This window comes from Triplophysa rosa, linkage group LG14, assembly GCF_024868665.1.
Source record: "Triplophysa rosa linkage group LG14, Trosa_1v2, whole genome shotgun sequence".
NCBI classification, from domain to species: Eukaryota; Metazoa; Chordata; class Actinopteri; order Cypriniformes; family Nemacheilidae; genus Triplophysa; species Triplophysa rosa.
This window is the reverse complement of record NC_079903.1, coordinates 10,577,927-10,592,811: the sequence shown is the minus strand read 5'-3', so window position 1 is coordinate 10,592,811 and position 14,885 is coordinate 10,577,927. Positions and strand designations below refer to the sequence as shown.

Genomic DNA, 14,885 nt, shown 5'->3' with positions numbered 1-14,885 from the left:
AGGAAAATCAATCTGCCGCACTAATGTTGCCTGGATAATTAAAAGGATAGAGTACATGAATGCCCTCTAGATACGAGTAATAAAATCAGCTTTCAATACCGAACATGAGTTAAGAGCTCCCTTGACGGTTTCCATCGATGTCATTAAAATTTCTTGCAGTTAATTGTATTGATGAATGTCTTGTTGTAAAGCGAAAGGTGACTAATTGACAATCTCTTCTTCTTGCTTGTATTGACTTTGTGTTTCTGTCCAATATTCAGTTCCAAAAATCGAAAATGAAACGTAAAAAAGGCTAGTTGAGCTTGCCCTGTTGAAAAAAACAGCATATGCTGGGCTAGGTATGTTTTGATGCACATGACCAGCTAAGGACCAGCACATGACCAGCTTAAACCAGCACAAACCAGCACCAAAACTTACCAAACCAGCATATGCTGTTTTTCAACAGGGTGTTGCTAGCCATGCCAAGGTCATTTGATTTATGCTGTATTTGTAAGGTGCTGTAGATAAATGTATATGTTTAATGTATTTAGTCTGAATTTTTTTAACCAGCCCGGCTTTAAAGCTGGTGTGTGAGTTTTTGAAGAGTTGAGGTGTGGACGAGTAAGTCCTGTGGTGTTATTCCTCTTCTCTGTAGTTTGACATGCAGCGAATAACGCTGGAGGAGCTCAAGCACATCCTGTTTCATGCCTTCCGAGACCATCTGACGATGAAGGACATCGAGAACATCATCATCACTGAGGAGGAGAGCTTGAACGAGAACTCGGGGAACTGTCAGATGGAGTTTGAGGGAGGTGAGTGGAAACATCTGTGTGTGGTTTGAACAGAAGTCAGTTGAGTCTGACAATAGTCATAGTAAAATATTCATTTATTGTATTTTTTTTAATACAAATATGCACTCACTGTCATCCATTGTGCTGTGTAGGACTATTGTATATATTGGTAAGTGACTAATCTCATTAAAATAATTTATTATAATTTATTATTTATAGTAATCGGATTTAGTGAATGACAGGTGGATTTAATGAAAAGGTTTGTCAATATACAATGAACAAATAACATTATAAAGTAACTTAAAAGCTTTAAAAAGGTGACAGTGATGCCTTTGCCCCCCCAAAAAATATTTATGAACATAAAATGTATTAAACACTTTCTATTCATTTTGCATAATTGATATACTCAGGGTATAAAGCTCAGCTTTGAGAAGAATTTAAGAAGCCTCGACTAAAATTTTAGTTAGGGGAATGGTTTCAAAATATGACTACATAAGAGGATCAACAAACAGAAAACGATTTATTTACTAGAATTAAGTTTTAGATTTTAGTTTTTAAACTATGCAGTTCTTTACCATGCAAATAATCTATGATAATGCCTCCTTCACTGTACCTCTGTGGATTCTTTTTCTCATCTCATCCTGTGATAAATATCACCAGCATTCCTCATGGTAATAGAGAGACGAGCTGATGCCCATTCATCTGATATTCAAAACCTCAAGACATCAGGTGCAATTAAAAGATGAATATTTGGAGGCTTATTTTGTCATTTTAATCAGAGGAGAGCATTGAAAATGCTGTTTGTTTAAGCGGGGAGCTCATCAGGACATTCATGAGTGGGTGTTTTTATTGCAATTATAGGGTCAGCACATCTTACACAAGCATATGCTGCACCACATTTGGATGTTAGAGGGCTTTCATGGTAAACTTGAGGGAAAGACCGGTACACCAGCTGAGACAAACTTCAGGGGTTTTATAAAACATTTCTCTTGTTTTGGGCAAAATTGTTTGGGCCCTATTTTAAAGCTCTAAGCGCATGGTCTAAAGCACACGGCGTAGGTGCGCTCAGGGCGTGTCCAAATACACTTTTGCTAGTTTAACGAAGGGAAAACGGTCGGGGCGCATGGTCTAAACGGGTTGTCCCGATTCTCTCAATGAATCATGGGTGTGTTTTGGGCAAAACGTGCAGTGAACCAATCAGAGTCTCATTTCCCATTCCCTTTAAGAGCCAGTTGCGTTCGTGCCATGGTGGATTCGCTATTTACACGGAAGAATTTGCAAGAGCAAAGACCGGACGCTTCTCCAGAGAGGAAATGCAGCTGCACGTGTGCGAGGTTAAAGCAGACCATCTACAGGACAAGCCGTATTTTTTATCTTTATGTAAACAATAATAATCTTTTACATTGTAAGCCCATTCATTTTTCATATTTGGCATGTTTGTGTGCTGCTGCGCTTCCCTCTGTGTGTATTAAGCCGATGCGCTGTGCACCCGCCTATAGGCGCATATTACTAACGCGCTCTGTAAATAACCAAAAACATATTGCATATTTAGACTTTAGACCAGGTTTGAGTTGGTCTATGGCGCAGTCTATTTTCAGTTCCTCAAAATAACAACGCGCCAACAATGCGCCTGAGCACACCTCTTTTTTAGACCAGCACGCCCACGGGCGCACAAATGAGCGCAAATGCATTTGCTATTTAAACGACGAGGCGCAGGACGAGAAAATGAGAACTGTGCCGGGCTGAAACTAGCAAAAACACTTGCGCTGTGCCTCGCGCCGGGTGTACGATAGGGCCCTTAGTCGTTGGGGGTCAGCACAACTTAAAACAACATGTTAATAAAACCTAGGATGTGGCGCTAAAACAGTGTTTGAATGTTATTGTGATAAAATTAGGTCAATTTAATTACTATAGTAAAATGTTTTAAACCTTTATAAATACTTTATATGACTATTTTTAAACTAGCTTAAAGCTGCAATCCATAACATTTGCCTCTCTATCGCCATCTCTACAAACAAAAAAAACTGCAAGCTACTTTGCACCCTTCATGTGCATTGAAGTTTTGAATGACATCAAACTAACATTATGCAAAATTATCTAACTAGTGAAATACTGTATGATAAAAAATATGGAGTGCAACTTTAAAGCAAAAATGTAAAAAATAACTGAATACTTGAATTCCAATGATCCAGTTCAACATTCAACCAACATACACCAACAGCGGTGCCACAATGATTTGACAAATGAGTACTTTTTGACATATTTACATGAGATGAAGACTCCAGCAGAGGTTGCAGAATGCACTTGTATTTTTGCTTGACTTATATCGACCATGTAACTCCTTGACCTACCAGCAGTAACAGATGTCCACAGCACTAAAGCAATACTCATCCACACTCTGTCTTTATGAATCATTCACGACGGCACCTGTGCCGAGATTAGCTGTTGACAACAGACGACATGCTGAGAATGTATTCAGAGTCACGGACAAAACAGATTCTCTTTAACACAAAACCTGTACGACTCGCATGCATGTTACAGTTTTTCTGTGTTCCTCTTATTCTAGATTAATATGCAGAGACAGCTATAAATAAACTATTTGTTGGTTGATTACCCTGAAAAGTGTTAATACTGTGGCTTTGTGACACTGTCAGAACACTGTTATGTTTTTTTAAAAACTGCCTAACCAAGGAGTTTGGAGGCGGGACTATCTGTTTTGTACAGCCAATGACAGAAGGCGGGAGTGTTCCCGTGAAACAATAATCTACGCAATTCTGTTTAGTTTTGTTAATGGTGCAGAAATGACAGACTTGTGTAAACATAGTTACGCTTGTGTATGTTTTATAGAGGGTGGCTGCGGTGGTTTTTATCTTGACTTTTATCTGCAGCAAAAAGACTTGAGCGGAGCAAAAACTAAAGTTCTCATTGCCTAGCGAAACTCAAAAGTTACTTTTTCATTTGTTCGCAGATTTTTGTGTCTTCAAATCTGAGTTTGTGCAATTGTTAAGATTGCTTACGACATTCTGCAGGATGCGCGAGACAACCAGGACCTTTTTACACAAGGAAAAAGTCTGAGAAACAGGAGACATCGCAATTTGGTTTCAATGTTATCTCATTGCTTTTTAAAAGAAAAGACTCACCTCACGTCATTCAAAACCTGTATGTGACTCTCTCATCTGTGAAACAAAAAAGAAGATATTTTGAGAAATGTCTCAGTGGTTTTGTGTCCACACAATGGAAGTCAGTGGGGTTCAATGTTGTTTGATTACCAACATTCTTCCAAATATCTTCTGTTGTGTTCTGCAGAAGAAAGAGAGTCATACAGGTTTGGAATCACATGAAGGTGAATAAATGATGAAAGAATTTTCATTTTTGGGTGAACTATCCCTTTAAAGATATATTATCTTGATTTTGTCTTCATATGAGCAATATCTCACACACACACACAATTAATTTGACAAACACAAAAAGTTTCTACGTTTGCTCATTACCGTGCCTCCATTCTGCCCTAAGCAGGCCACCGATTGGCTGCAGGGGGCGGGACTTGCTGACTAGCGCTTTGTTGGAAGGAGGGATTGGAGCGGAAAATGATATCACGGGTGAGGCTGGCACGCAATCTGTCTCGCTGTGTGTTCCAAAAGCGCCAACAACTACCTCTATTCTCAGCCCAGACCCCACTGCCACCCCTGCATCTCATGAAGCCCGCCACATGTGCTCAGGTGGACCTGATTTCTGCCATCAGTTCGAGCCAAACGCCTCTCCATCTCGCAGCTGCAAAGAAACACGGTTCTTTATTTAGACAGGTCAGATTGTCAGATGAAAGGCAGTCAGCTAGAATGCAAATCAACACCTACATGTTCAGCCTCAGCTGTAAGGAGAAAATGGATTCATGTGTTCAGATTAGGATGCATGCTAATCAAGGCCCATTTTTCAGAGGCACTTTAGACCAACATCCGTTTTCATGCTGGGTTCAGGCTGTTGGGTACTGGGTGTTGTCCGGTGCTGTCCGGCTACAATCAATTACATAGGCCTTAAAGGAACGGTTCACCCAAAAATGAAAATTGTTTTTCAATTCAAAGGCGATTAAGTGTGGTGTTTTTCTACTTATCGTACGTTCTTGAATAGAGTACCGCAGAGATATGTATTTTTGTATGTAAAACCCGGAAGTGAGTTAGCATTTTAGCACTTCCAGTTTTTTGAAAGGGGTTTTCATTAAATGCCTGAAATAAGGTCTGTGGTTAACAAAACCTCTAAATATTTTCACGTTGTAATCTGTATGATAAAACACAACAGTTATAACCCACTCGTGATTTTTTAAAGCTTTATTGTGTCTTAAGTCGCTAACAAGTTGCTAAAAGCGACTACATCCTTTGGCAGAGACGTTAGACTTCAGCGCGAATATAAATCTCACAAATAATGCAACTTGGGCACAATTCTCTAAAATTTGAATGGGGATTCATACATGGAGAAATAAAGTTTAAAAAATGTGTCGCAGGCTTGTGTTGGCGACATTGAAATCGAGCAACCGTAGTGTCTGTTTAGCCTCATGTTAGCTTTTTACTTCTAGTGATTGTATTTAGGCAAATATTGTGTTATGTAAAGATGAACTTGATAGACAAAACGTTTAAGTATCATAAACGGAGCTTATTTTTTGCGATCTTCCAAAAAGTCTACGGGAAAAATGCATAGGCTTTTGGTTGAGGGAGCCAGTGCGAATCTAACTTCAGGCTTGGCCTACAAAAACACATCAGCCCTTCACCAGTCTATTTACATCACACAAATACATACGAATTAGCCACCTTGTAAAATAGTTACGAATTCCTGTGAGATCAGGTTGGTTTCAACATGTTGAGTTCTGTAAGAAAATAAAACGAAGGCATTTTCATATAAAATGAAGAAAAGAAGACATGATATCCGTGATAAGTCAATTTTGAGAGAATTTTAAGTTTTGGATGAACCCTTCAGCAGTAAACATCAAAGGAAACGATTTTACGTCAAACTTCAAAAACAAATGCAGAGGGGGTGCCGCCGCTACTGCTAACTAATGCTAATAACCTGCTGTTTCTTTGCCTTATTCTGAATCCCAAATAATGTGTGCTCTTTATCCTGTAGTTTGTATTCATGCGCTCACTCAACTAACTCTGTTTGTCTCTCCTGTTTAGTTCATCCCAAAAAGAAGAATCGGCAGACGTGCGTGCGCAAGAGCCTCATCTGCGCTTTCGCCATGGCCTTCATCATCAGCGTCATGCTCATCGCGGCCAATCAGATGCTGCGCAATGGCATGGAGTAGCGACACCACTGTGAGCGGGGCGGAGCCTGCATGTGCATGTCTGTCGATGAAGTCATTTCCTAAAACTATCGAACAAAAACCAACGACACTTGAGTATTGAAACCAAACACCTCACTGCTGAAAAGAGGAGCTTTTTATTCTATTTTTATTTTTTATTCTCCCGTTACTTTTCCACAAGGACCATCTGACACAGAAAGTGACAGAGGAAGTGTAGACGCCAGCATGTTTTGCAGGGCCTCATCTTTCTGGCAGGGATTTAAAGGGCTGACTTTATGCGTTTTGTGACACCTCTGTTCCCTAATGCAATAACATGCAGGAGTTCATAAGCACCTCTTCTGCGTCGCCGTCTCCTCCGTGGCTCCAGATTGCAGCGGGGATTCGCTGATGAGCTGTGCGACTGTGCTCGGGCCTGCTGGCGAGGTAGGAAGGCAAACGTAATTGGCAACTCATTACACCTTTGCGAAGGGGAGTTGCAGCATCCACTCTGGAGACTATTTTGGTCTGCTCTCGCCAGAGCGCGTTCAGGCTCCGGAGACTGTGGGAGGTTGGGGAGAGAGTGCTCTATGTAGTCCATAATTAAATCCATATTCGTCAGCTCCAAAAATCTACGAGCTTGACGCATAGATTTGAATCAATTCGAATGTGTTGTGAGAGGAAAAACATTAGATCTCATATTTCTCTGTCTAATACTTTTTCTACACTGGGTTTGAAATGAGTCAGGGATGAGATTGTCGTTTAAGGTTTGATACTTCTGGGCACACAAAGAAATAGTTCCAAAATTGGGAATTTAGTCTTCATCATTTAGTTGTTATTTCATTCTAAACCGGCAAGAGTTTCTTACGTGTAACACAAAAAGAAAAATGATAAAGTATCAGTAATTCTTTGCCATCCAATTACAAGTAATAGGGACTACAAAAAAATTCAACTTAAAAACTCAAAGCTGCCTTAAATGTACATCTAATTCACTTTAATTCATTTAGATTCAAATTACATTAAACTCACTTAAAAATCTAGTTCCATATATCTAACCAATTTCAACTTCATTTCATAAGTTGTATAAAATGTAACTAGATTGTATGTGACTAGTGAAACCAATTTCATTTAACTTAACAACTTAAGGCAGCTTTTGAACTAAAATGTTTAAGTTATTTTTTATAGAGAAGAGCTTTAAGACAAAAACACTGAAAGTATCATTAATGTGGTCCGTAAGATCTGTGCATGACATCTTCTTGTGTGAGAAACCGTTAAAAATGCAGTTTGTCATTTACTTGGTCTCCTTTTCTCAATTAAATCTATTTCGTCTATTTCCACTATAAAGCTTTAGTTCGAAAGCTGCCTTAAATAAAAAAAGTTGAATTGAATTGGGTTTTTTTTTAAGTCATTTGAATTTCAATAATATTAAACATACTTTGAAAATATTTTTCCCCACATAACTTACAGTGTAAAAGGAAGTTTAAACTAGATTTTTAGTTTAATATTGTTCAAGTTCAAATGACTTGTAAAGCCCATTAGATTTAACTTAAAAATTTAAAGCAGCTTTTCAAATGACATTTTATAGTTGAAATGGACAATTTTGTAACAGTGTTGGAACTAGTCATGTCTGATTGTGAACCCATCACTCTTTGAATCAATGAATCAGTCCCATGAACTGTTCTGATGCTGAGTTTCCAATTTGGAGTGAACTTTTTCTTTAAGTTGTTTGCCGTAATACCTTTTGAGATGCACATTTTCAGTTTCTTATTTCAATACTGAAAGGTTCACGGTGACTCTTAAGGGAATCTTAATGGTGATGTTTGGATGCAGTGCTGTACCGTCATCCTTCATATTGCACTCTTCAAGTTTACACTATCTCCATTCGCACATGCTTAGGAATAATCTTTTGTTTACAGACGATTAATAATATACAGTACATTTTCATTTTATGTCAGTCTAATTTTTGAAGAAGCATTTCTTTTAAAGGGTTGTAGTAATAGCTGATGGTTTTATGTAGAGTTTACATTTATATTTTATCTCCCATGTCTACTCCACCGTAGCATTGCATTGTTGATGTTTTAGTAGATGTATACAGACACAGAAATGTCATTTTTACAGCGAATGGGATTGTTCAACAAAACAGCCTGACACAGCCTTTCTGTTTCATGTCTCCTCTTGACACCTGTAGAAAACACACTGGTATGTTCTTCACCGTAAAGTCTTCTTTATTATGCATGTCAACTATCAGATCTCTGTAAATAGACCTTCACACGTGTGTTGGATGAATTCTGTTCGTGCATGATAGTTTTAACTGGTACAATCTGCACAGATCGTTTCGGGGCTACAAAGGGGGTGGCTGAGAAATCAATACATGTCTGCCAGCTCTCAGCGCCCCCAACCCCCCCACACCCCGAGACCCCTGACTAAAGCCATATTAGTCTGCATAGATGTACTGAAGGTGCATACACTACTATTAAATGGAAACAGTTAAATGTCTGCCAAACCCTTTTTTCGCACTCAAATGGTACAACAGCGACACCTGGTGGTTAAAGTTTAAACCGATTTATTCATTCACTGTGTGTTTGTATTTGTATTGTCAATGTCTGATTCTGAATGTAACATTAGCTTGTAGCATTTAAATATATAAATGACCTGGATGGGCTGACAAAATAATAATATATAGTATGTGTTTGCATATTTAGATGATTTGGATCATCACAATAATGTGGAGAATGTGATTTATAAGGTGGGATGGGTGGGAAGGTTAGGAACCTTAGCCGAAAGGCTGTCAATAATACACACATAACTATTTATTTAAATTTATGTCATGATCTTATATCAAGACAGTATTGTTAAATAAACATTTTGATAAATGGGACAGTAATATTGCTTCAAGATATATTTCCCCTGATCAAATCAGATTTAATGTAATACAGTGTGTAGATCTAAACTGTATTTAAGGTGGGATCTTTTTACAATGGAGACGATGGGGGATGAAAATCAAGAGTAATATGATGATGATGTTTGAACTGTATGATATTATTCTGTATTATATTTACTATGATTATTCACTTATTAAAAATAGATCTGTACACTTTGCATGCAGACAATTTATCTATATAGACAGTAGTTAAGACTGGGCTTGTTGCAAGCTGCTATAGATGATTTTATTATATTCAAATATGTACAGAACAAATGCATAGAGTTTATGCAATAAAGACGTTTTGTAATAATTTTTGCCTCTTGGTTGATGCCCAAAATATAACATATTTTACTGTGCTGTGTAATTGTCCAATTAATATAATTTAAAGTTATTTCAACACATTTCTTTAAATGTGTCACAACATCATTTTTTCATATTCAGCAAAATTGTTAAAACTGGGTCGAGGATTTACAGTTCCCAGCATGCTACGCGTAAGACTGCAGTTTGAGAGTAATTTTGAGTGTTATATTATGTGTTTTTCAGTAAAGAGAAACACTTGTTAGTGTTTAATGTTCATTTATCTTTAAGATTTAGAAGCTTGTGAGATTTTTAGATTTGTGGTTGTTCATAAGTGCCTTTGCAGGCTGTGAGAAGTTAAATTTTTAACGTGAATTTCTGTAAAGCCCACTGTTAAATATCTTTGAAAAGATAAATACAAAATTGTCACATTTAATAAAAAATTAGAGTTGAGAACTTTAAAAACAAATGGAACTTTTACAAATAAAAATTAACAAAAATTGAACAATTTTGGCAATGTACTGCAGATAAATTGTGCAGAGTAAACGTAATTTATTGCGGGCAACCGATGTACACATTTTTTATGTAATCCAACAGATTTGTTTTCAGTGTAAATTATTATTTAATATACTCTGCATTAATAGTAGTTGTTGTGTCATATTGGTGTATTTTATGGCACCAGGGGCAACGCAAACGACTACTAAATTTATGTATTACTAAAATTTAAATGTACTTAGTTAAGATTTACATCAGACAACACAGCTCAAACACATTATTTATATATTATTATTCACTTTCTTTATTAAAATACAGTCTGCAAGAAATATAAAGCCACACCACACTTATATATAATTAACACACTATATATATAATTAAATATCTGAGCTCTCTGAAGGTTAATCACCATTTTTAAGGTAGTTTTGGAAGTCTTGGAAGCTTTCGGACTCCTCCATAGATTGCAACACAACACTGTAAAAAATACAACTTCAAATTGTTCACCCAACAAAGGTAACAAAGTAATTGGAACAAAGTTTTTTAGTAGAAGAGGAAGAATGTATTATTTTGAGTATGCTGAACAAAATGAGTCTAAATGTGGTACCAACAAAGATTCTTTTGTTGACTGTACTTTGATATCTAAGTGATTGTCCAAAGCGCGTCAAGAAGTTTGACCAACTTGCCAAACTGTGTAATCTCAAAAAACAATTCTAGTGTTTGAAAGTTCCCAGCATGCATTGCAGAATTTTCAATTCGCTGGTTAAAATTATTAAAATGATTGCTATTTTAGTGTTTGCTGGCTATATTTTTTGTTTTTGTTGTCATTGTAAGTTACCTTTGGTATTTAGAGTTCCTTTTTAACTATGATGTTTAATGATGTTTGATGATTGTTACCATGATTGAGGCTCATGTGCTCAGTGTTGAGCTCTGAAGTAAATGACGCAGAAACTTGATTGTTGCATTTTTATTTTAAGTTGGTTCAACTATTTATTTCAATTGACAGTGATGTGACATAACTCAGATACTTAAGTTAGGTGAAATACTTGGCCAAAAGTTGAGTAAACTCAAAAAAGCTGTGCAGCGAGTTGCCTTGAAATTTTAAGTTGTCAACTTTTCATTTTTTTACAGTGAACTAAACACACAAGCCACATGTGCGTTTTGACCACACAGGCTCTATGTCAGAACGCGCCTGTGTCGAGCCATGCTGACACCGGATGCACTGTCGTGTGGCTCTCGGGAACGCACGCTGGAAACTAACATTCAAATCAGGAAGTTTTTGAATATAGTCATTAGTTTTGTTTGTTGGCAGAATTTTCATTTTGGGGCGGAGTTCCCCTTTAAAGAGCAAGTAATTAATCATGTACTGTATATAACTGTGTTGAAGTGTGGAGGAAATCTATTTAAATTGTTTACACCAAAGTCATAAAGTGAATTGTAGAGTTATAAAGCACCACCATTACTAAATGATTCACAGCTCAGCATAACATTAAACAAAATACCAAATGCCTCCACAACAAAGAAGCCCTGCGAGGAGATCTGCACAGCAGAACTGCCAGAGTTGCGTTTAAAGGGAGAGATAAAGAAGAATATTTGCCCGAATTCCTGGGATTTAAACGCATAATAAAGAGCAGCTGAATTTTTATCAAGCCTCAAACATGTGGAGCAGTGTGCATGGCTGGGAGTTGTCAGTCATTCGGAGCCCGAAGCTTCACAGCGGGAGAGGTTTGCTACAGTGGTGAGAAGAGCTCACAGGGTTATTAGTATGCACAGATGATGTGCTTTTAAGTTGGAACAGCCTTACCGTCGCTGAAGAAAATGATTTTTGTGTAAGGGAGCTCTGCTGCTGGGTTCAGATCGCACTTCAGACTGTTGTCTTTGTAATCATTGTAATTGTAATAATGAACCTTTCGTCACCTTAAGATTTTATTGCCCTGCAAAAAAGAACAATAAAACCACCACAGACATTCTTATGGATTTACTCGTTCTAATGGGGAATTGTGTTTATTGGAAACTATTGGTCTCTGTGGGTGTATATTGGTAATGTTACTGTAAAAAACATAAATTTTTAACGTGAATTTTACAGTTTTTTTTAAAGATTTTTATGTGTTTTTGAAATACGGTAAAAAAAAGCGTAACATCACAGAAAAAGACCGCTCCTGGTCGCTCCAGCTGACAGGAAATTTCTGTTTTTTTACGGAATATTTTTTACAGTGTGGGTTTTTGGCGTATGGGAACCAACAGAACATTGTTACATCCTATTGCAATAAGACCCAAAACACTTCAAAATATTTTTTGTAATGGTTTTAATGGTACACAACTGATGCTTTATCATGTAGTGGAATCCATTAAAATTTGTATTGTTTTTGTTTCAGCAATAAGATTTGTTTTTCTTTGTGTCTGGCGCTATACTGTTGACATGATTTCTCGGTAACGGTGTAAAATAACTGTTTATACTGTACACTGTGAAAACCTCTATTTTACAGATTGTACTATTATTTTTGTACAGATTTTTGTGGCATAATGTAAAAAAACGGTAATTTTTCACGTATAATGTAAAATCCTGTAATTTATAGAATTGAACTATTATTTTTGTACAGATTTTTCACATATAATGAAAAAACCTGTAATTTTGCTGAATTTTTGTACAGATTTTTCACATATAATGAAAAAACCTGTAATTTTACTGAATTTTATTGTTATTTTTCCTAACAGATTTTTCACGTATGATGTAAAAAAAATAATTTTACAGAATTGTCCTATTATCTTTTATTTTGCTTACCTTCTTGTTGAAGTGCGACAGATATTTAGACGTAGGACACAACGTTGCACATCACCATTTTATTCAAATCAACTCTATACCGAAATGGAAGACGTTGTGAAAAAAAAAAACATTTTAAGAAACTGTAGTTACGTGTAGAGTTTATGACTCATTTACAGCGTTCTTATGTAACAGTGTTCAATCCCTGATGATAATTTTCCCATAGTTCCTTCGCCTACAGACCGGCCTTGCTTTAGAATGAGGTTCAGTGAAACAATGTGAGCCATTCAACAGTAGCTACAGTCGCCATAGTTACTGTAAAATTGTTTCCTGCACACATATCACAATGTCTTCTGAGGGGCTGATGTGGAGAAAATATGCAATAAATAACTTATTTAAAGGTGAACTCCAGTATTATGGACCATGTTTAAAATCATTCACACCACTAACTGAAAAGTTTAGCGTGACGATACATCAAAGATAATGGATATTAACAAGACGCACCACTAACATACTGTGAATGGGGAGGGAACGCAACGCTCAACATGGCCGCTCTAGCAAAAGAAGTTCCGCCTTCCAGTAAAAAGAGCCAATCTGCATTCGATAAAGATTGACTATTCTCTTGGGCGGGGCTCTCATAGAGGCTCCTGATGCACTTGCCAACCTGTGTGCAATTGCTGAAGCGACCTTGAAAAGGGTGTTTTTGTAGCGCAATTTAAGCTTTAGAAACGTCTCGGTTATGGATGTAACCTCAGTTCCCTGATGGAGGGAACGAGACGTTGTGTCGAGCCGACAGATGGGGTTCGCTCTTGAGAACCTATCAACTCTGACTAGTTTAGAAAAGGCCAATGAAATTGGCGAATGAAATTTGCATGCCGGACTCCGCCCCCGGATATCCGGGTATAAAAGGGAGACGGCGTGCTTCATTCATTAACCTTTGTTCTGAGGAGCCTGAGACCTCTCACGACTGCTGCAGCGGGCAGCACGCGTTGTGGCATAAGGGACACAACGTCTCGTTCCCTCCATCAGGGAACTGAGGTTACATCCGTAACCGAGACGTTCCCTTTCTGTCGGTCTCTCGACGTTGTGCCGTGAGCGCTACCGCGAAATTGTAACCTACCAGTGGATTTGGTAGGGGGTCCCAGAGCTTCTTTTGAAGGTGGGAAGGCCCCTGCCTTTGGCCCTCACAGGCGGCAGCCTTGTTTCTCTAACAGCGAGAAGCCGCCCGGTACCGTAAGGCCACTGGGTAAGCGCTACTTCCTCAATGGGGGATGCGCTACAGAGACCACTTCCTACCGTAGGGAGGAGTTTTAGTGGAGATACCAACATGGTCTCGCCGTTTAGGGGAGAACTCATGGGAAAATGTGAGGACTGAAGGAGTTAACCGCAATGTGGAGGTCCACCTAGGGAAGGTCATGGGTAGCCAAGGTGGGAACCAATCATGAGGATACATCAGACGGAACCGCCCTGCTGGGGGTTTACAACGTTCGGTAGCACTAGGTCCGGTTAGAGCTATGTTGTGGATAACTCAGTTGGCACCCGGCCTAAGGGGCAGGGCTGCTCTGCCCAGCCTGCCCGCAGGAGGTGCTTGCTTAGTGATGGATGGAGTAACTGTTCTTCACCCAGTGGGGAAAGAAGGGGGGCAAAAAATAGCACGCTGACCCACCTAGGAGGGGGGAAGGTGCTTTCGCAGGCATACGCCCTACCGGCCGCCGGTCTTACCTGATGCCCTGCAAGACTCGAGCTGATACCGGTTTTACACGGAGGCTGTAGACCCTCGTGAAGGTGTTGGGCGTAGCCCAACCCCCAGCTCTGCAGATGTCTGCCAGAGGCGCCCTGAGCCAGTGCCAGTGGGCACGGACGATCTTAGGACCGGTACGCCGTAGTGACGGCGTCCATGATCCAGCACGCCAATCTCTGTTTGAGACAGCCCTCCCCTTCTGCTGATCTCCAAAACAGACAAAGAGCTGCTCAGAGCTCCTGCGGCTCTGCGTGTGGTCCAAGTAGAGGCGCAATGCGCGTACTGGACACAACACGGATGGGGTTGGGTCTTCCTCCCCGGTGGGGAGCACCTGTAAGTTCACCACCTGGTGTCTGGGGGGAGTGGTGGGAACTTTGGGCACGTCGCCGTGCCGGGGTCTCAGGATAGCGTGAGAATCACCGGGCCCGAGTTCTAGGCAATCTGTGGACACGGAGAATGCTTGTAGGTCCGCTACCCTCTTGAGCGCCATCCGGAGAGCCGTCTTCATCGTAAGGTGAGAAAGAGCGGCATCTCCGGGGGGCTCCAGGACCGCATCAAGGTCGCAAGAGGGTACGGAGCGCGGGTGAGGCGGTAGCCTTCCCGCGCCCCTTAGGAACCAAATGATCAGGTTGTGCTGT

At 39.3% G+C, this 14,885-nt stretch overlaps 1 protein-coding gene across 2 annotated transcripts in view; it reads left to right on the top strand.

Annotated features, from left to right (window-relative positions):
- caln1 (calneuron 1) overlaps positions 1-9,284 on the top strand; it is a 49,550-nt gene extending 40,266 nt beyond the window's left edge. For both annotated transcript variants that reach the window (XM_057350602.1, XM_057350601.1), the window contains exons 5-6: positions 635-791; positions 5,933-9,284. In XM_057350602.1, the coding sequence (XP_057206585.1) occupies positions 635-791; positions 5,933-6,060 (285 nt within the window). In that variant the 3' untranslated portion in view covers positions 6,061-9,284. The remainder of the gene's footprint in view (positions 1-634; positions 792-5,932) is intronic.
- The last annotated feature ends 5,601 nt before the right edge of the window (positions 9,285-14,885 follow it).